The sequence below is a fragment of the Conger conger genome, chromosome 5 (assembly GCF_963514075.1).
Source record: "Conger conger chromosome 5, fConCon1.1, whole genome shotgun sequence".
In the NCBI taxonomy this organism is placed as follows: domain Eukaryota; kingdom Metazoa; phylum Chordata; class Actinopteri; order Anguilliformes; family Congridae; genus Conger; species Conger conger.
The window spans coordinates 64,616,867-64,636,866 of NC_083764.1; the positions used below are offsets into that span (position 1 = coordinate 64,616,867).

Sequence of the window (20,000 nt, forward strand, 5' to 3'; positions counted from 1 at the left end):
TACAGTGTGAACATCCAGAGCCAGGCCGGCTCACAGTTACCTCTGTTTTGCTGTGTTAATGTGGAAGCTGGCTGGCTCACTCCACATGGCCTGGTTCCACATTGTACCACGTGAAAGGGAGAGAGGTGAGCAGGTATAGGCCCACCCGTTTCCTGACTGCGTACCAGAGGTGGAACATCCAGGTTCAGAAAGTAAAAGTCCTCCCCAGGATTTTGTTCTAATCGGCTGGATTTGCTAATGAGCACAAATCTTCAGCCACGAGGCTGAACTAATCAGCTGAGCTCATGGGCTGAAGAAACTCGCTGCAGGACTTTTATTTTGACACCTGGGCTGTCCACCCCTGCTGTCGCTCCGTATACGGGCTGGGTGCTGTGCCTGAAGGGCAGCCGCCGGCCTAGTTTCATCCGCTGTGGGACGGGCTGTGCCTTCACCCTGCTTATCTGGGAGAAGGAAGCACGTCGTCGGCCATCGGCGACCGGAGCGAGGCGCTCGAGGAAGGGCGTGAGTCGTCGAGCAGAGACCGAGTAGCGCAGGCTAAAGCAATTACTTTAAAAACAAGAATATAAAGTCTGGGCTGTGAAGTGCAGCCGGTAGTTTTCACTGTGACACTGCGGTATAGAGCGTCGTCCGGGCGGCCATTTTGTTTCCTGCCCCCGGGGTTCCGGAACGTTCCGGTGAAGGGGGCTGCTTGTGACGCGTTGGGGCTAAAATGCCCTTTTTAACATTTCACCGGTGAGCATCGCCTGAGGAAGCGGGTCCCAGTAAAAACAACGACAGCTATACTTGAGTTTAACGTTCGTCTTTATTTGCAAAGAAATAACACAAAGTGAGAGCTTACCGGCTGTCTGATTGGCGGCTGAATGAATCAGACACAGTATGACTCTTATACACACTTTTCCAGAAGGGGGGGCTTTACCAAAACAAAAAGACATGGAAGCTGGCCACGAACATTTATCAGTATTTTGTCTTCTGAATACCCCTTTTTGACCTTGCCGTAAGACCAGAATGTGCTAGCTACCCCCTTCTAGGAGAAGCAGAGACATTAAGGTCAAAGGCTGTCTGTCTGCTGGGAGAGAGACAGAGAAAGACTCCTAGTAAGCACTTAATTCAGAAAGTGGTCTAATGGTAATAAGAATGAAAAATAAAAGGTTATTTTTAATCACATGATTGTCTTCATGTTGACACACATTGTCAATTAAGAAAATGACCCTCACAGACTGCCGTTCCCATGGACACATGGGGTAAGTGCGTGTTGAAACTGGAGGGAATATATGGAGATGACTCTGGATAGGTGTAATTTGCAATAAGGTGTTTGCAAGTGGAAAAACTGGGGAAAAAACGGGAGAGGAAATAAGTGCGTGTATGTTGGCGCTCTGCACGGGAGGGAATTTCCTCTCCGGAGTGCTCCGGAAAGTTCCGCCGTTCCCCGTCCCAGCTCTGCTGTCTATCTGTGCGGTTTATTCCGTCTTTTACCCCGATCCGTGTGTGTTTTCAGTGTGTGGGGTTTCACGTTTGCTGGCTAGATCTTTAAAGACGTGTCATTTCAACTGCCTAATCTTTAACTTTTAAATGTTAAATGTTTTCTCCTCTCCTTTCAGCCTTATAAAGAACCCTGCGGAGAGAGCTGACCTGAAGATGCTGATGGTAATGCTAACGCTAACACTAATGGGGAGGCTATTTCTTGTCATTAAATGACGCAGAGCCAGGATAGGCTTTGACCTCTGACCTCTGACCTCTGACCATGCCGCTGTTGTACATGTCTTGGTCTAACCACCCACCCATCTCTCTCTCTCCCTCTCTCTCTCCCTCTCTCACTCCCTCTCTCTCTCTCTCCCTCTCTCACTCCCTCTCTCACTCTCTCCCTCTCTTACTCCCTCCCTCTCACTCCCTCTCTCTCTCTCTCCCTCTCTCACTCCCTCTCTCTCTCTCCCTCTCTCACTCCCTCTCTCACTCTCTCCCTCTCTTACTCCCTCCCTCTCACTCCCTCTCTCTCTCTCTCTCTCTCCCTCTCTCACTCCCTCTCTCCCTCTCTTACTCCCTCCCTCTCACTCCCTCTCTCTCTCTCTCCCTCTCTCACTCCCTCTCTCTCTCTCTCCCTCTCTCACTCCCTCTCTCACTCTCTCCCTCTCTTACTCCCTCCCTCTCACTCCCTCTCTCTCTCTCTCCCTCTCTCACTCCCTCTCTCTCTCTCCCTCTCTCACTCCCTCTCTCACTCTCTCCCTCTCTTACTCCCTCCCTCTCACTCCCTCTCTCTCTCTCTCTCTCTCCCTCTCTCACTCCCTCTCTCACTCTCTCACTCTCTCCCTCTCTTACTCCCTCCCTCTCACTCCCTCTCTCTCTCTCTCCCTCTCTTACTCCCTCCCTCTCACTCCCTCTCTCTCTCTCTCTCACTCCCTCTCTCACTCTCTCACTCTCTCCCTCTCTTACTCCCTCCCTCTCACTCCCTCTCTCTCTCTCTCCCTCTCTTACTCCCTCCCTCTCACTCCCTCTCTCTCTCTCTCTCACTCCCTCTCTCACTCTCTCACTCTCTCCCTCTCTTACTCCCTCCCTCTCACTCCCTCTCTCTCTCTCTCCCTCTCTCACTCCCTCTCTCTCTCTCTCCCTCTCTCACTCCCTCTCTCTCTCTCTCCCTCTCTCACTCCCTCTCTCACTCTCTCACTCTCTCCCTCTCTTACTCACTCCCTCTCTCTCTCTCTCTCTCTCCCTCTCTCACTCCCTCTCTCTCTCTCCCTCTCTCACTCCCTCTCTCACTCCCTCTCCCTCTCTCACTCCCTCTCTCTCTCTCCCTCTCTCACTCCCTCTCTCACTCCCTCTCTCTCTCTCTCTCCCTCTCTCACTCTCTCCCTCTCACTCCCTCTCTCTCTCTCTCTCTCTCCCTCCCTCTCTCCGCGGAGCAGAACCACACCTTCATCAAGCGGTCGGAGGTGGAGGAGGTGGACTTTGCGGGCTGGCTGTGTAAAACCATGGGCCTGAACCAGCCCAGCACCCCCACCCGCACCGCGGTCTGACCTGCGGCTGAGCAACCGGCCGTCTGTCTGTCTGTCTGTCTGTCTGACTGTCTGTCTGCACACGCCACTGGGATATACAGCGCTCTCTCTCACGCACACTCTCTCTGTCTCTGTCTCTCTCTCTCACGCACTCTGTCACGCACTCTATCCCTCTCTCTCTCCCTCTCATCTCTTTCTCTCTGTCTCACGCTCACGCCCTCTCTCTCTCTCTCTCACACACTCCATCTCTCTTTTGTACACGCATATACATACCCGCCCACAGACACGCACGCGCACTCAATTCGTCCCTCCCCCCCTCCTTCTCCCCTCTCCTCCCCTCCGCTGTCTCATGCAGAAGAACCCTTAGGTTCCCCTTGTGCGTTGGGCTGCCACGCGGTGTGAGTCTCTGCGTTTGTTGCCTCATCTGCGGCTTCTGTGGTTTCCTGCTTCAGGAGACACAAGCGTGCCCATTCAGAAACCATGCGTAGGATTTCACACGAGAACTGCGAATCTCGAGGAACTGACAGAGGAGAGGGAGGAGAGGGGGAGAGGAGGGGAGAGGAGGGCTCAGAAAACGTTGGCGGGTCATTTTTAACACCAGCGAAACCAATGATGCTCATCGCTGGTTTAAATGAGACTTGGAGCCTTTTCCTGCTGCACCACTGATTTCGTACACCAACCAGATATTCAACTCCTGCATTAATTTCTTAGGTTCTGCTGCTCGTTGCAGTGCTGAACATCCGTCGCCTCGGTGTTGTGCTAGGCCTCACCCCTTAGTGGGTTTTCAGAAGTGACATCAAAGTGTAAGGTCACGGCATCAGTGGTAGGGAGGCAAAGCTTGACACTCCATTTTAAGAACACAGAGTATCTGGTGGATGTGTAGCATCTGTGGCTGTACTGCCATTTTGTGCGTTTCTGTATGTGGGGCTGTAACCGCTCGGAGAGAGGTTCTCTCCAAATGCGCTGTCGGTTAGATAGTCCCGTCACCGAGAGGAGCAGGGAAGCCTTGGTCGTCGTTTTCACAATCCGAGATTGAGAATTTGAATATTGACTTTCAAGTTTTTTTGTACTTCTTTTTCTCTCTGTTCTTCGAACGTACCGAACCAAGTGTCCGTATAGACCGTGCTCATGGTATTAGTCCGATGGGTTATGTTCAAGTGGGAGTCTTTTTTTGTTGATTTGTTTTGGATAACTATGATTATGCCCTAACTTTAAACCAAATCTTTCACACTGATCTTTGTATCCGCACAGCAGGGTTCATACGAGTATTTGTACTGATTATTTAAAGCAGTATTGTAATAGCTTTGGGAGATGACGTTATTGTTTGGCTTGAGGGATGCTCGGAGAGTTATGGAAGAGTTTGTGCAGAAGGGTCCCTGAGGGTAAGAGCCATATTCCACCTGTTGGGTTCGAGTGACTGGTGATTGGTTTCCCTGGTTACTGGGTCTCTGTGATTGCCGGCTGAATTTGCACCCATCCACAGCCACCATTACACAAGCGCATTACACAGACACACACACACACACACACACACACACACACACACCTGCACATTACATTTTCACATTTTGCCCTCTTTATTCGAATGTGATTCTCGGTTCAGTTCGGGTGTGTTTTCACCTCTGCATTTCTGAAAAAAAACAGTCACGTCCCGTTCTCGTCCGCTGTGTCCTGCGGCTGTTCTCCTGGGCTGTGATGAGTGCAGGGCGTTTAGATGAAGATGCAGAACCTCGGCGATGCAAACCCCACGTTCCCGGGCAGAGCGGTCTGAACCTGGGGACACGGCGGCCATTTTGAGTCTACTCGTACAAAACCTGCTCTCGTCCCTGCTGCCCGAAACCAAGCCTCAAACAGACCGGTCTCACGCCCCGTTCATTAAAGAACAGCTCGCACTGCGCGTTCATCCCCGACTCAACGGACGGGAGCGAAGAACAAAACCAGAGCTGGAAACAAAATGTCGGATTGAGTTGTGGCTTGATTATCGGGTAACTTCTAATCATGTTTATTACTGCAAAATAAAGTTGTGGAAAAATGCACGGCAGAGCAACGCACGTGATCTTCCACTCGATGATCCGCATTAAAATGGCTGCATTTTGGATTCTTTCCCCTCCCGATCCATCCCTGGTTTCCCGAGTGTTTGCATCTCTGAGATTCAGCTGTCTAAATGCAGGTGTGTGTGTGTGTGTGTGTGTGTGTCTACACACGTGGCTGCATATTCACGTGTAAACACAAATACGCAAATCAAGTGTGTCCATGGCGTGTTGGGTCCGTGCTCTGCTGGCTGGACCGCCGGGGTTTGGATGTAACGTTGAGTGTTAAAACGGATGTGATCAGACCGAGATGGAGGACCACGCGCTGAACAGACCACGGCTCTGTGGGAGGGAGGGAGGGGGGCGGAGACACAGAGGGATGCTTTTCCCATTCGCACGCCCAGCACGCTCTGCCCTGATTGGCTCCGGCTCGTCTCGCTGGACTTCTGCACCAATCAGAGGAGAGTTTATTGAGCGTCCCCTAGTTGTCGGGCTTCTTCAGTCTCAGGTTTAGTTTGCTTTTCTTGGTAAGAGATGCATGATGACAATATTTAATATTTGGTGAAGGGAGGAACATATATATATATAAATGTATAATATATATTTTCCAGAGTCGGGCTGTGGGGGTAGACTGCATTGCTATGGTGATGATGGGGGCATTTGGGGGCCGGGAGCTCTGTGGGGTTTTTTTTTTGTTGTGGATTTATTTCTTAACCGTTTTAAGTGGAGGTGGTTTGTACTAAAGCAAAAAAAAAAAGAGAAACTGTTAAAAGCTCATCTCCTTTATTATAATTTTTTTAAAGAGTCATTATTGTCAATAAACGTCACGTTACATAAAGACAAACGACGGAAATTGGTCTCGTGGTTTTTTGTGTGTGTGTGTGAGTGTGTGTGTGAGTGTGTGTGTGAGTGTGAGTGTGAGTGTGAGTGTGAGTTAGTTTGCCTCAACCCGCCAGGACCAATATGCAGCACACACCTGGGCAGTGTACGGCTGCCATTTTGTGGCAGAATGCTCACTGCACACCTGCTGATGTAGAGAGGGAGAGTTTTGAATCGGGAAGGAAAACTACATAAGCTGGTGTGCAGTTTGTTTTCTGAGGAATGGTGTGTTTGCACTAGAAAATGCTGGATGCTGGACCTGAACTATATGCAAATATATGTGAAACATTGCCCCCCAGAGGACAGACAGGAAACTGCAACATGCACTTGGCCTCTTGTGCAGGGAGGACTCCAGTGTTGCAAATGTTGCAGTTGCATTGTGGGGAAGGAGAATGTTTTTGATAACACTTAGGCACGCAGGAAAAAAAAAAAAAAAAAATCTATTCCACGTTGTGGTTTTGGAGCAGTATTGCTCAACTCCACGTCCTGCGGGCCGCAGTGTCTGCAGGTATTCACTCCTACCGTGCGCTACACCACCTGATTCCACTAATTGGCTCGTTATCTGAACCGAGCAGGTATCATAATTAGTGGAATCAGGTGGTGTAGCACAAGGTAGGAGTGAATACCTGCAGACACTGCGCCCCGCAGGACGTGGAGTTGAGTAGCGCTGTCTTAGAGCCTTGAAAACCGAGATGCTCTCCTTGTAAATGGCACATTTCTTTATCAGCAAAGAATGAAAACTATGGATGTTGGAAGTTGGATTGTGGTGAACTTTTAACAGAGAAAATGACCTCTCACCTCTGAGACTGGCTGGGTCTGTGACTCAGTACGCACACGCACACACACACATATAGACCTACACGCATGTATACTACACGCAGTCATGCACACACACAGATAACACACACACATATAGACCCACACCCATATATACACTACACACACACTCATACACATTCATGCATACCCTCACTTGCACACAGATGCACACACACTAACACACACCACACACGTCACACAGTCCTGCTCTATCTCTCCACTCCTGTAAGTTTTTGTTTGAACATAAAAGTGCTCTTGTGAATTTCAGTCTGTTTTGAAACCCAGGTAATGTGATCAACCTCCCCGTGCCACCCCCACCCCCCCCCCACCCCTTTTAAGCTGAAAGCAGATGAATGGAAGAGGTTTGTTGCTGGATTTGGAAGGGGGGGGGGGTCTACACAAGAAAGAGAGAGAGGGAGGGAGAGAGAGAGACCATTGCCACAGATGTGAAGGACCTAGCTCTCCCCATAACCACGATTTTAATTTCATGTTTTTTACTTTATCACGAAATTCAGCACTATTTCCACAACCACAATAACAATAATACTAAAAGACAGTCTGGCTACTCCCTGTGAAGTCTTCTGGGTAAGGAGTCTCATAATTATTTTTATTTTTTTTGAAACAGTTTTTGTCCTGTCTGGCTCCCTGTAGGAAGCGTAGTGCCAGTGTGCCCCTGGCATTAAAGAGGATGTGTGTGTGGGTGTGTGTGTGGGTGGGGGGGGGGGGGTGCTGTTCCTTTAAGAGAAGGGCTGAGTGAGTGAGGGAGGGGGAGAGAGTGTGAGAGAGAGAGGGAAGGAAAGAGAAAGAGAGCTAGAGGGAGAGAGAGAGAGAGAGAGGGAGGGGCCACGGCCTCAGAGAAACCAGGAAGGGAGCTGAGCTGTTAGGCTGGTGCCTGCGCTGCTCTGTGTGGAGAGAGAGAGAGAGAGCGAGAGAGCGAGAAAACGGAGCGAGAGGAGAAGAGCAAACGCAGCACCGTGACCAGGTGAGGTGAGGTGGTCTCTGTTTGGTGGCGTCACGCGGAGCCTTTATTAACGCCGGCACAGCGCCTTTACTTCTGTCAACTTTCAGTTTGTTTCAAACTCCCCCTCCTTCTCAACTTCGCCCGGTCGGACGCCAACCGGCCCTCAGTCCCGCTGGTAAAAGTCTCACTTTTACCAGGGGGGGGGGGGGGGGAGAACGAGTGAGTGAGGAGAGGGGGGGAATTAAAGTAAACGACAAAGCAAGCTAAGCTGCTCGACAACACAGAAACAAACAGAGAAGCAGCCGAGTTTAAGAGTGAGGCGGGGGGGAAAGAGCTGCCGTGCGTCTGGGAACGTGTCCCTGGCGGACAGAATTCCCCCGGAGCCTCCCGCTCCCCCCCGCTCCGGCTCCCGGCCGCGGAACACCAGGCAGAGGAGCGCCGTTATTCCGGTCGGCCGAGTTAAGCCCCTCTTAATTCGCTCAATCTCGGCGGGCGGACCTGGAATGCTATCTGGGGGAGAGGGAGAGGTCAGCTCAGGTCAAGGATGGGGCGGTGAGGTGAGGTGAGAGGCGGGCGGGGAGGGGAGGGGTGTGTCCTGGACACAGCCCCTTTAGGTCTGGGGGGGCAGGAGTGCTTTTCCGGCTGGGGTTGCGGGACCTGTTTGGATGGAACTCCTCTTTCTGTTCCGGGAATCCGCCCGGCGGCGCTCCGTAGCGTGTAATTCCGACCCGGCTGCTTGCATTGAACCAGGCTTGGAGGTGGCATAAGGTAGCAGGGGGCAGTGTCAACCGAGAGAGAGAGGGGGGGGGGGGGATGCTGGGACTTGTAGTTCATAGCCGGGCCCTTCCCAGCAGGTGGAACTGAGGCTGGGAACTACACTTCCCAGAATGCACAGCCCTCAGCCACATTGGGAGTGAAGGGGGGGAGTGATTCTTGGCCAATCCGGCGGGGAGGTGTGTTGAGCGACAGCCCTTTCAGCCAGTCAGAGGAGGGGAAGCTGAAAATAGAGAGGGGCCGGGCGAGCAGGGAGGGAGGGGGGTTGTGGGAAGGGGCGGTGGGGCTTGAGGTGGTTATCTGCTTGGAGGGGATCAGGCTGGGTCTTGCCTGGATGACTGGGGGCGACTCTGAGCTGGCCTGTCTCTCTTGCAGCTCTGTCAGGGGCCAGATCCTCCCCAGGACACGCCGGAGAGAGCGCGAGAGCGCGAGAGAGAGAGAGAGAGAGAGGCACGCTACCTCGACAGCCAGGAAGAGCGAACGCACTAGCGCTCTCTCTCTCCGTGTGTGACAGGCGTCGGGCGACGGCGCTGAGGAAGCAGCGGAATCCCAGCAGAGGAGAAGAAGAGAGGGGGAGGAGGAGGAGGAGGAGGGGGGGAGGTTAACTGAGGACAGGCACAGCGGGAGCAGCAGCGGTGTGGGAGAACGAAGAGGGAGGAAGACGAGGAGGACCCCGCTGACACTCTGTTTGACCCAGTTACAGATGCGGTAGCCATGGAGACCCCAGCCGAGGTGAGATCCCCCATTTCCCCCCGCCGCGGAAATACGCCATTCAAACTTTTTTTTAAGTGCTTGTTTTGTTTTGAACTGGTTGGTGTGGATTGTGATTTGAGGGGGTAGTGTTTATACCTGGTTAGTGTGGATTGTGATTTGGGTGTTAGTGTTTATTAATTGATGTGGATTGTGATTTGGGGGGTAGTGTTTATACATGGTTAGTGTGGATTGTGTTTTGGGTGTTAGTGTTTATTAATTGATGTGGATTGTGATTTGGGGGGTAGTGTTTATTACTGGTTGGTGTGGATTGTGATTTGGGGGTGGTAGTGTTTATAACTGGTTGGTGTGGATTGTGATTGGGGGTAGTGTTTATAACTGGTTGGTGTGGATTGTGTTTTGGGGGGTAGTGTTTATACATGGTTAGTGTGGATTGTGTTTTGGGTGTTAGTGTTTATTACTGGTTGGTGTGGATTGTGATTTGGGGGGTAGTGTTTATAAATTGTTGGTGTGGATTATGATTTGGGGGGTAGTGTTTATAACTGGTTGGTGTGGATTGTGTTTTGGGGGGTAGTGTTTATACATGGTTAGTGTGGATTGTGTTTTGGGAGGGTAGTGTTTATACATGGTTAGTGTGGATTGTGTTTTGGGGGGGTAGTGTTTATACCTGGTTGGTGTGGATTGTGCTTTGGGGGGGTTGATGTGGGTTGTTGCTGGTGTGTGTGTGTGTGTCTGTGTGATTGCGTTACTGTGTGTGTGAGTGTGTGTGAGTGTGTATCTGTGTGATTGTGTTACTGTGTGTGTGTGTGTGTGTGTGTGTGAATATGACAGAGAGGCGGGGGGAGAGGGTATGGCAGTACAGTGGGGCTGTGGATATGACAGAGAGGCAGGGGGAGAGGGTATGGCAGTACAGTGGGGCTGTGGATATGACAGAGAGGCAGGGGGAGAGGGTATGGCAGTACAGTGGGGCTGTGGATATGACAGAGAGGCAGGGGGAGAGGGTATGGCAGTACAGTGGGGCTGTGGATATGACAGAGAGGCAGGGGGAGAGGGTATGGCAGTACAGTGGGGCTGTGGATATGACAGAGAGGCAGGGGGAGAGGGTATGGCAGTACAGTGGGGCTGTGGATATGACAGAGAGGCAGGGGGAGAGGGTATGGCAGTACAGTGGGGCTGTGGATATGACAGAGAGGCAGGGGGAGAGGGTATGGCAGCACAGTGGGGCTGTGGATATGACAGAGAGGCAGGGGGAGAGGGTATGGCAGTACAGTGGGGCTGTGGATATGACAGAGAGGCAGGGGGAGAGGGTATGGCAGCACAGTGGGGCTGTGGATATGACAGAGAGGCAGGGGGAGAGGGTATGGCAGTACAGTGGGGCTGTGGTTTGATCCTCGTGCACTCATGTGATTCAAAGCAACCGGTTTCTGGTTCAACTTGTTCTGGGTGATGGTGGGGGTGTGAGGGATTTCCTTTTGTTTAACGATGACATTTAATTATCTTTCTGAGGTGAATGTGTGTGTGTGTGTGTGTGTGTGTGTGTGTGTGTGTGTGTGTGTGTGTGTGTGTGAAAATTGTTCGTACCTGCCTGTGTGTGTTTATCCGTATGTGTGTGTACGCAAGTGTGTAGCCCCTGAGTATGTGTGTGTATCTGAATGACCCTGAGTGAGGATGTGTGTGTGTGTGTGTGTGTGTGTGTGTGTGTGTGTGTGTGTGTGTGTGTGTGTGTGTGTGTGAAAAATGGAGATGCTGAGGGAGATAGAGAGAGGGAGAGGGAGAGGGAGAAGGCGAGAGGGAGAGGGTCGGGTAAGGAGAAGCACCAGCAGACTGGGTTAATCACGGAGGAGGGGGGGGGGGTGGAGCTCTCAAACAGGGGGCTGCGAGCTCCAGTCCAGGCTGTGTTGTCATCATCATGACCTCGCTGGCGCTCCTGACCTCTTCCTGTCGGTAACCGTCTGAGTCCACCCATCTGTGTGTGTCCACCTGTGACCCACTTCACAAAACACCCAATGAGGAAAGACATGTGTTTTAATGTCAGTTGCATAATTCACCAAAGATATGCAGGTGTGTTGCAGCCAAAACCATAAGGAGGGGTGGTTGGCTTTTAAACGGTGTTTTAACCACCTCTGGGCTACAGAGCCATCCGTGAATAATCGCTTCGGAAGTCTCTCGCTGAACGAGAGAGCACCTGTTCAGCGCGTAGGCGTAAATGAAACGCGCGCTTTTTGGAGCTGGTCTGAGGTGGACGTGAACTTCCTGACTAATTCCACAGCCCTTCTCGTGGCAGTTCAGGTGGGCTGTTATCTCCAGGTAGCTCATTCTCACTCTGTACTCACACGTGGACTGTTTGATTGGACACGAATCGAGCCTAACCCTAACTAACCCTAACCCTAACCCTCTTGAGAAGGAGACTGCTCGCGATCTTTTACCCCATCCGTGCCTTTTCAGGAATAGGCTGTTTTTAGCTGGACTAAAAGCGGTTCCCTGAAATTAGACCTGGGTCAGGACCTATGAAATACTCTAAAAGACTGACCCCCCCCCCCCCCCCCCGTACCCTGTAAGTGCTGTTTTCAGTTTGGAGGGAGGTTAAAATGATTTCCTGGTCAATTGCACCAAGAGAGTTATTAGTGGTGGGCTGCATTGCTGCACTGTGATGTCACACCTTTGCCTCGCCTGTCCTTAAGTAACATGTTAATCTACCTTCATCCTGAAATGACTGCTTAAACAGGGGATCAGTGGCGTTTGCTGTGTGTGTGTGTGTGTGTGGGTGTGTGTGTGTGTGGGTGGGTGTGTGTGTGTGTGTCTGCGTGTTTACGTACCTGTGCCTTTGTATGTCGACACAATTCGAGGCTTAAATTAAAGGACAGACACCTGCCAGCTGACAGCGCAATTATGTTTCTGAAAACTATAACTCTCTTCTCCCTTTTGTCATTCGAACAGAAAATATAAATTATACAGAGATTATTACTTGAACCCTTTTTTGAAGAGCCCCTTTGGTTTCTGGGATGTTCCTTTTTCTACATTCAAAGTCAGTGGTCTAGAACTACACTGCTTCCAGTCACCAGTAGTGATTGTGACATCAGCATTAGAATGTCCAGGAAAGAGCGTTCCAATCCCACTTGTGATCTCACTGATGACATGGTACAGCACCTCTGTGTGATGTGTGCCACAATGTGCACTGTGGGGGTTTTTTCTGGCCTGTGTCGTTAAAAGGGAAGTTGGCCATTGGGTGGAGCAGCTGTCTGTGGTTAGGGGCAGACCAGCACAGGGGCTTTCTGGGAAGTGGTCATGTGATAAGGGGTGATGTTCCGTCCTGTGATCCACGCCACAGACGTGCGTGCATGCACGCACGCAGGCACGCAGGCAAGCAGGAAGTCCTCTTCCCTACAAATGATAGAAAACGATGCAGCGCTCCACAAAGATGGGGGAGGGGGGTCGTGTGTTTGTAGAGGGAGGCCGAGGCGATTACAGGAGGGTGGTATTCGGAATACCCACTTAAAGCCTTCTCTTCGCATTCTGAGTCACGTACACTGAAACACTGCTAGCCCTGCACCTGATCTGTGTGTGTGGGGGGGGCGGGGGGAGGGGGGGGTGTATGAGCCGGGGGGGAGGGGGGGGCGTCCATTCTTAGTTCAGAGGGAGGGGTGCATGTGCTCATACCTCTCTGACGTTGGGAGGCTGGTGACTGGGATCTCTTTGTCCCTGTGAAAGGGAGGAGGGGGCAGCAGAACTGGTTGCGTTACTTTTTTACTTTTTTTTTTTTTGTTGTTTGTTTGTTTGGCAGACGCCCTGCTTAACGTGCCTCACGTCACCCGTTCACCCAGAAGGGGACGCACTCTGCTGCATGCGCTTTGCCCCAAAGGCAGAGCGGCACTGCCCCACCTGGTTTGAACCCGTGAAGTTTAGGTGCTTTAAAAAATAAAGAAATAATAATAAGGCTATGTCTTTTCTCTTCTGTCTCCACATGATCTCTCATGGTAAGTGCTTGTAGCTATGATGTCACAGTGGCTCTCTTATGGTGGCTGCTGTGATGTCACATTGACCCTCTAATAGTGCCAGCTGTGATGTCACAGTGGATCTCTCATTTGGTCACTGTGATGTCACGGTGTTCCCATTCAATGCAGCCACACATGCATCTGCCCCTGAACTCCACCGTATTCGGGAAGTGGGAGGATATCTAGATATTTTACAAACCAAGTGCATATTTTATAGACTATGTGCCTGACCAGGTCGATACTCCTTGATGTGGGATAAATCCGTCCCAACATTTGGGGATCTGCTTTTCTCGTAAGCCAGTGGTCAGTTCCGATGAATCATAAACTTGTGTTGGAGAGGGTTCCTGTTGCATATTCGATCGTCACTCCTATGGACTCAGACACTGCGGGGAGACATTTTGCAACTGCAGGAGTTAGACGGGCTGAACTTTGACCTTTGTTTGTGGGATCATAAAAGCGTTGGTGGTTCCAGATGCTCGTAAAAACGCCCTGCTTGGCAGACGTAGAAGGAGGTGGCAGGAGTGCGTAGGGGAGGGGGAGGGTGTGGATCTCATGATAGGATCAGGTAAGAGAGCTTTGTGCCAGCGTGGGGGAGGGTAAGAGGGGAGTGAGGGGGGGGGGGGGGGTCCTTTAACCAATAATGCTCAGTGGTTATATAAGGCAAGGGCGGGTCTGTACAAACCGCTCAGTGTGTTAGCTGGAGAAACCGCTCTGTGTGTTAGCTGGAGAAACCGCTCAGTGTGTTAGCTGGAGAAACCGCTCAGTGTGTTAGCTGGAGAAACCACTCGGTGTATTAGCTGGAGAAACCCTGAGCTCCATGTAGCAGGCCCCGTCCCAAGTCTCCTCTGTAGTATAATATGTGATATAATTATAATATAATATAATATAATATAAATGAAATTTCATTATGGTCTGACGTTTCTTACATAAGGATTATCATGATTGTGCTCTGGGGCGAGGTTGGCTCCGGAGGTAAGAGTGGTCGTCTGGCAGACAGAAGGTTGTTCATTCGATCGCCCGCCCTGGGTGTGTCCCTGAGCATGTCACCCAACCCCCAAATGCTGATCGCTGTTGGTGTGTGTGTGTGAATGGGTGAATGGGTGAATGTGAGGCATTAATTGTACAGCTCTTTGGATAAAAGCGCTATATAAATGCAGCCCATTTGCCAAGTTGTATTGTGGTCTCTTGAGTGGGTTCTTGTATCTCTCTGCTCTTTCCTATATCCCCTCCCTCCTCCCCCTTCCCCCCTCCTCCCTCCTCCCCTGCGCTGTGCCAGGACCCGGGCCCCTCCCCCCCCCCTCTCCCCTGCGCTGTGCCAGGACCCGGGCCCCTCCCCCCCCCCTCTCCCCTGCGCTGTGCCAGGACCCGGGCCCCTCCCCCCCCCCCCCTCCCCAGGCCCCAGGCCACCACAGCTCGCTCTCTGGAGCTGTCCCAGGTATGAGACACACAGGTGTGTCTGCGCTCCACACCCCCGTGTTTCCCAACACCTGACCCACCGGCGCTAAGGCAAACAGAGCCCCTCCCTGTAAACCCGTGTGTGGGGCGGGCAGGCACCGGGGTGGGGGCTGGATCCTGTTATCCCAGGTGTCGTCTCTAATAGGCTTTTCTCCTGGCGAGGTCAGTTCAGGACGCTTTCCCCGACTTCTGTAAATGGCGGTGAACCGGAGGCTGGTGCATTAAAGGGAAGCAATGTTCTGTGGGAAATGAAACCCAGGGCAGACCCACTGTGTGTGTGTGTGCGTGTGTGTGCGTGCGCGCGTGTGTGTGTGTGTGTGTGTGTGTGTGTGTGTGTGTGTGCGTGCGTGCGTTCCTGCCAGAGGGGGCTGTTGACTTTCGGGCGTGTTCGGCACTCACGTTTCAACACCGGCCCTGGGTGTACACACAGATAATAAAAATAAACTTTGATGCAGTTTCCTCCTCCGAGCTCATGTGCTGAAGAGTGCGGGTCGTTGTCACGGAAACGGCCCTGGGTGCGTGTCAGTCCTTCAACTTTCCTTATCCGGGCTCGGCCACCATTCTTCCCTCTGCTCCCGGTTCGGAATTCCCAACTTTTACTTCATAACTGGGTCTCATAACTGCAGCCGCCCTCCTCAGTCGGTATCAATTATGATCACAAAGATTTATGTGAGAAACATTAATCAGTTGTGCACCACTTAAAGTGGGCTGCCGGCGACAGTTGCCATGGTCCCTGTCCAGATTAGATTTCAATCCCATGGTGCCGTTCATCTGAACGTGGAATCCATTGTGGATTATGATGTCATAATTAATCTGTGACAGGGCTGTGGGACAGCATTCCTGAAATGCCTCCGACGGTGAACCCAGTCGGTGGCAGTCAGAATGCCTTCACGCTCGTGAATGGAAATATACATTTTACAGGTGGATGGAGGAGTGTGTGTGTGTGTGTGTGTGTGTGTGTGTGTGTGTGTGTGTGTGTGTGTGTGTGTGTGTGTGTGTGTGTGTGTGTGTGTGTGTGTGTGTGTGTGTGTGTGTGTGTGTGTGTGTGTGTGTGTGTGGGTTGGGTGTTTTAGTCTCACTTTTAACGGTTAAAAAGATACCGCTGCTCTGTGTGTGTTAAAGAGCAAGGAGGGGGGGGTGTCTCGGTGGCGCAGCCTGTAGAGCACTGACCGCATGCTCATTGCGAGCCGCGACGTCGGCGGTTCGAATCCGACCGTCCGACAATTTGTCGCATGTCTTCCCCTCTCTCTCGCTCCCATTCTTCCTGTCTCTCTACACTATATACCGTCCAATATAGCTGAAAAAAGGCCGCAGATGTATCACACACATCAGTGATGTCACAGCTGATGTATCACACACACCAGTGATGTCACAGCTGATGTATCACACACACCAGTGATGAATTTTTTTGCTTAATGTAGGACTTTTGAATGAGTACTTGTCTCAGTACTGTGGTTCCTGAAGTTGCAGATGTCTCTGTATAGTAGATACAGACTTGGCCTATCTACCTTGTGTGCTGGACTTCCGTTCGTGGCCTTACAACCGATCCTATTTGCATTGTACCTTGTCCGTGTTTGTTCTGTGGCCGCGCTATGCACTTGTTTGAATGTCGTTTTGGTTTTTGGAAAAACGATCAAATTTATCGCGACTGGTTCGATGCTCTGCCAGCTAGTGTGCTGGGTGCCGCGGCGTCTCTCAGAGGCACCAGCCGGCTCCCTTCCTTATTTCAGCGTTTGTTTTAAGATATTTAAATCTGAGGTAGAGAAGCGAGTTTCCCCGTGTCAGTTCCGGAAGAGACCGCGACTCCTCTTTTTGGAGACCACTGCTTTTATTAGTGCCAGCGTTACGTCTGCTGAGACGGTTTCATTGCTACTTCTGTTTGTCTTACTGGATTAATCTACAAGGTTCTTAGGTTCTTATCTGTGCGGTCACTTCAGGAACTTCAGACTGCACTTCCCTCTCGGGTTCTCTGCATGCTTGTCCCTGGTTGTGGTTTGCACTTTGTCGCACATCGCTCTGGATAAGAGCGCCTGCCAAATGCTTGTACTGTAATGTACTGTAATATACTGTAATGTACGGTAATGTACTGTAATGTACTGTAATGTACTGTGCTGTAATGTAATGTAATGTACTGTAATGTCCTGTAACATATGGACAGGAGTGCCTTCATGTCCCCATTGAGGTGCAAGGTCGAGTGAATCCACCTTTCTGTATTTCCGCTCACTTAGCTGCAAGCTAATCCAGCCGATCAGCGTCAGGAACTAGCAGAGGAAATGCACTCACCACAAGTTTCCTCTCAGAAACGAAGTGACACCGGGGGCACGACTTGGTCCTTCAATAATCACATTTCAATCAAATGTACCCTGAAAGTACAGTAGTGCTCTCTTTGGATACAAATGAGTTTGTTTTCCAAGCAAAAAAAGAGACAAAGTTGTCATATTTCTGGTGAGGGGTGCAGTTTTCTGTACCTACAGGGAGCACCCTTTTTGTGCAGAATGATGAGACAGGAAGGGACAGCCTCATCGGGGCGGGGGGGGGGGGGGGGGGTAATTCTGCTACAATCGATCCGCCCATTGAAATTCCAGACACCACGGGATACATGAAATATCCATGAGAGATGCACCCAATGCACAAGAGTGTGTGTGTGTGTGTGTGTGTGTGTGTGTGTGTGTGTGTGTGTGTGTGTGTGTGTGTGTGTGTGTGTGTGAGTGTGTGTGTGTGAGTGTGTGTGAGTGTGTGTGTGTGAGTGTGTGTGAGTGTGTGTGAGTGTGTGTGAGTGTGTGTGTGTGAGTGTGTGTGTGCGTTCCCCAGGCCCAAGTGGAAAGGAATGTAGCACACAGTACAGGGTGGGGTAACCTGCTTAGACCAGACCGACTGGCTCCCATTATAATTGTGTGTGTGTGTGTATGTGTGTCTGTGTGTGTGTATGTGCGTCTGTGTGTGCGTGTGTGTGTGTGTGCGTGTGTATGTGCGTCTGTGTGTGCGTGTGTGTGTGTGTGCGCGTACGCGTGCCCGTGCGCGTGTGTGTGTGTGAATGTGTGTGCCTCATTATGTGAAGCACCTGTGTTATTCGTTGCTGTCCACGCTTGTGTACGTTTCTCATCACGCGAAGCACTCTGTAAATTTTTATATAAATAAGAGTTTCGCTCGCTGACTCGATGCCCCTCCCCCTTCTCTTCCAGATGGGCAGAGTGGCCTCGTGGCCAGTGACATCGTCGTCGTCGGGGGCGATCGGGGTCCTGGCGGCCGGCTGGTGGAAGATGTCGTCGGGCGGGGCGGGCGGGGCGGGCGGGCGGGCCGGGGCGGGGGAGGGCCCCGTGGCGGTGCCGTTCCCGGACCACGCGGGCGAGGTTCTGGCGGCGCTGAACGGGCAGCGGCGCACGGGCCTGCTCTGTGACGTGCTGCTGGTGTCGGACGGGCGGGAGTTCCCGGCGCACCGCTCGGTGCTGGCCGCCTGCAGCGCCTACCTGGGCCGGCTGTTCGCCTCGGGCGCGGCCGGCCGGCAGAGCGTGTACGCGCTGGAGTTTGTGCGGCCGGAGGCGCTGGGCGCGCTGCTGGACTTCGCCTACACCGCCACGCTCACGCTCAGCCGCCACAGCCTGGCCCACGTGCTGCGGGCCGCCAGCCTGCTGGAGGTGGCCCCCGTCAGGGACGTGTGCGCCCAGCTGCTGGAGACCCGCGCCCTGCTGCCCCTGGTAATGCCAATGCTAATGCTAATGCTATACACATATACCTGCTGCTGCCCCTGGTAATGCTAGTGCTAATGCTAAACACATATACCTGCTGCTGCCCCTGATAATGCCAATGCTAATGCTAATGCTATACACATATACCTGCTGCTGCCCCTGGTAATGCTAGTGCTAATGCTATACACATATACCTGCTGCTGCCCCTGGTAATGCTAATGCTAATGCTATACACATATACCTGCTGCTGCCCCTGGTAATGCTAGTGCTAACGCTAATGCTAATGCTATACACATATACCTGCTGCTGCCCCTGATAATGCTAATGCTAATGCTATACACATATACCTGCTGCTGCCCCTGGTAATGCTAACACTAGTGATAATGCTAATGTTATACACATACATCTGCTACTGCTAACGCTAACATTATACATATATACACACTGCTACTGCTAACGCTAACATTATACATATATAAACACTGCTACTGCTAACACTAACATTATACATATATAAACACTGCTACTGCTAAAGCTAACATTATACATATATACACACTGCTACTGCTAACGCTAACATTATACATACATAAACACTGCTACTGCTAACACTAACATTATACATATATACACACTGCTACTGCTAACGCTAACATTATACATACATAAACACTGCTACTGCTAACGCTAACATTATACATATATAAACACTGCTACTGCTAACGCTAACATTATACATACATAATCACTGCTACTGCTAACGCTAACATTATACATATATACACACTGCTACTGCTAACGCTAACATTATACATACATAAACACTGCTACTGCTAACGCTAACATTATACATATATAAACATTGCTACTGCTAACGCCAACATTATACATACATAAACACTGCTACTGCTAACGCTAACATTATACATACATAAACACTGCTACTGCTAACGCTAACATTATACATACATAAACACTGCTACTGCTAACGCTAACATTATACATACATAAACACTGCTACTGCTAACGCTAACATTATACATATATAAACACTGCTACTGCTAACGCTAACATTATACATATATAAACACTGCTACTGCTAAAGCTAACATTATACATATATACACACTGCTACTGCTAACGCTAACATACATATATACACACTGCTACTGCTAACGCTAACATTATACATATATAAACACTGCTACTGCTAACGCTAACGTTATACATATATAAACACTGCTACTGCTAAAGCTAACATTATACATATATACACACTGCTACTGCTAACGCTAACATTATACATATATACACACTGCTACTGCTAACGCTAACATACATATATACACACTGCTACTGCTAACGCTAACATTATACATATATACGCACTGCTACTGCTAACGCTAACGTTATACACACGTACATACGCACACATCGCACAAACGAGTGAAGGCTGTGGGCTTGTCTGAGCGGCTCTGTGGTGCGTTTGCGTCGGCAGCCCAGCGGTGAGGGCGGAGAGGAGGATGAGATGGAGGACAGGGAGCGAGGGAAGGAGAGAGACGGAGAGCGGGCCGGCCGTCGGCAGGCGCAGGAGTACCTGGAGCTGTTCCTGCGGGAGGGGGCGCCCTGGGACCCCGCCGAACTCAGGGACCCTGCGGAGTTCAGGGGCCCCGTCGCTCCGCCCCTCCTCACCCAGCCCAACGGGC

The 20,000-nt window shown here is 51.1% G+C and overlaps 1 protein-coding gene and 1 long non-coding RNA gene across 2 annotated transcripts in view; both read left to right on the forward strand.

Moving 5' to 3' along the window:
- Positions 1 to 1,597: 1,597 nt before the first annotated feature.
- LOC133128408 (uncharacterized) lies at positions 1,598 to 5,861 on the forward strand. Its single transcript, XR_009708750.1, has 2 exons — positions 1,598 to 1,644; positions 2,898 to 5,861. It is a non-coding gene; the product is annotated as an uncharacterized LOC133128408 (long non-coding RNA).
- A 1,650-nt stretch (positions 5,862 to 7,511) lies between these two features.
- The window catches only part of LOC133128981 (zinc finger and BTB domain-containing protein 7A-like), a 14,244-nt gene continuing 1,755 nt past the window's right edge, over positions 7,512 to 20,000 (forward strand). Inside the window, exons 1-4 of the mRNA XM_061242785.1 lie at positions 7,512 to 7,697; positions 8,826 to 9,182; positions 17,791 to 18,303; positions 19,805 to 20,000. The exon at positions 19,805 to 20,000 is cut by the window's right edge and continues 754 nt beyond it. Of these exons, the coding sequence (XP_061098769.1) occupies positions 9,165 to 9,182; positions 17,791 to 18,303; positions 19,805 to 20,000 (727 nt within the window). The 5' untranslated portion in view covers positions 7,512 to 7,697; positions 8,826 to 9,164. The remainder of the gene's footprint in view (positions 7,698 to 8,825; positions 9,183 to 17,790; positions 18,304 to 19,804) is intronic.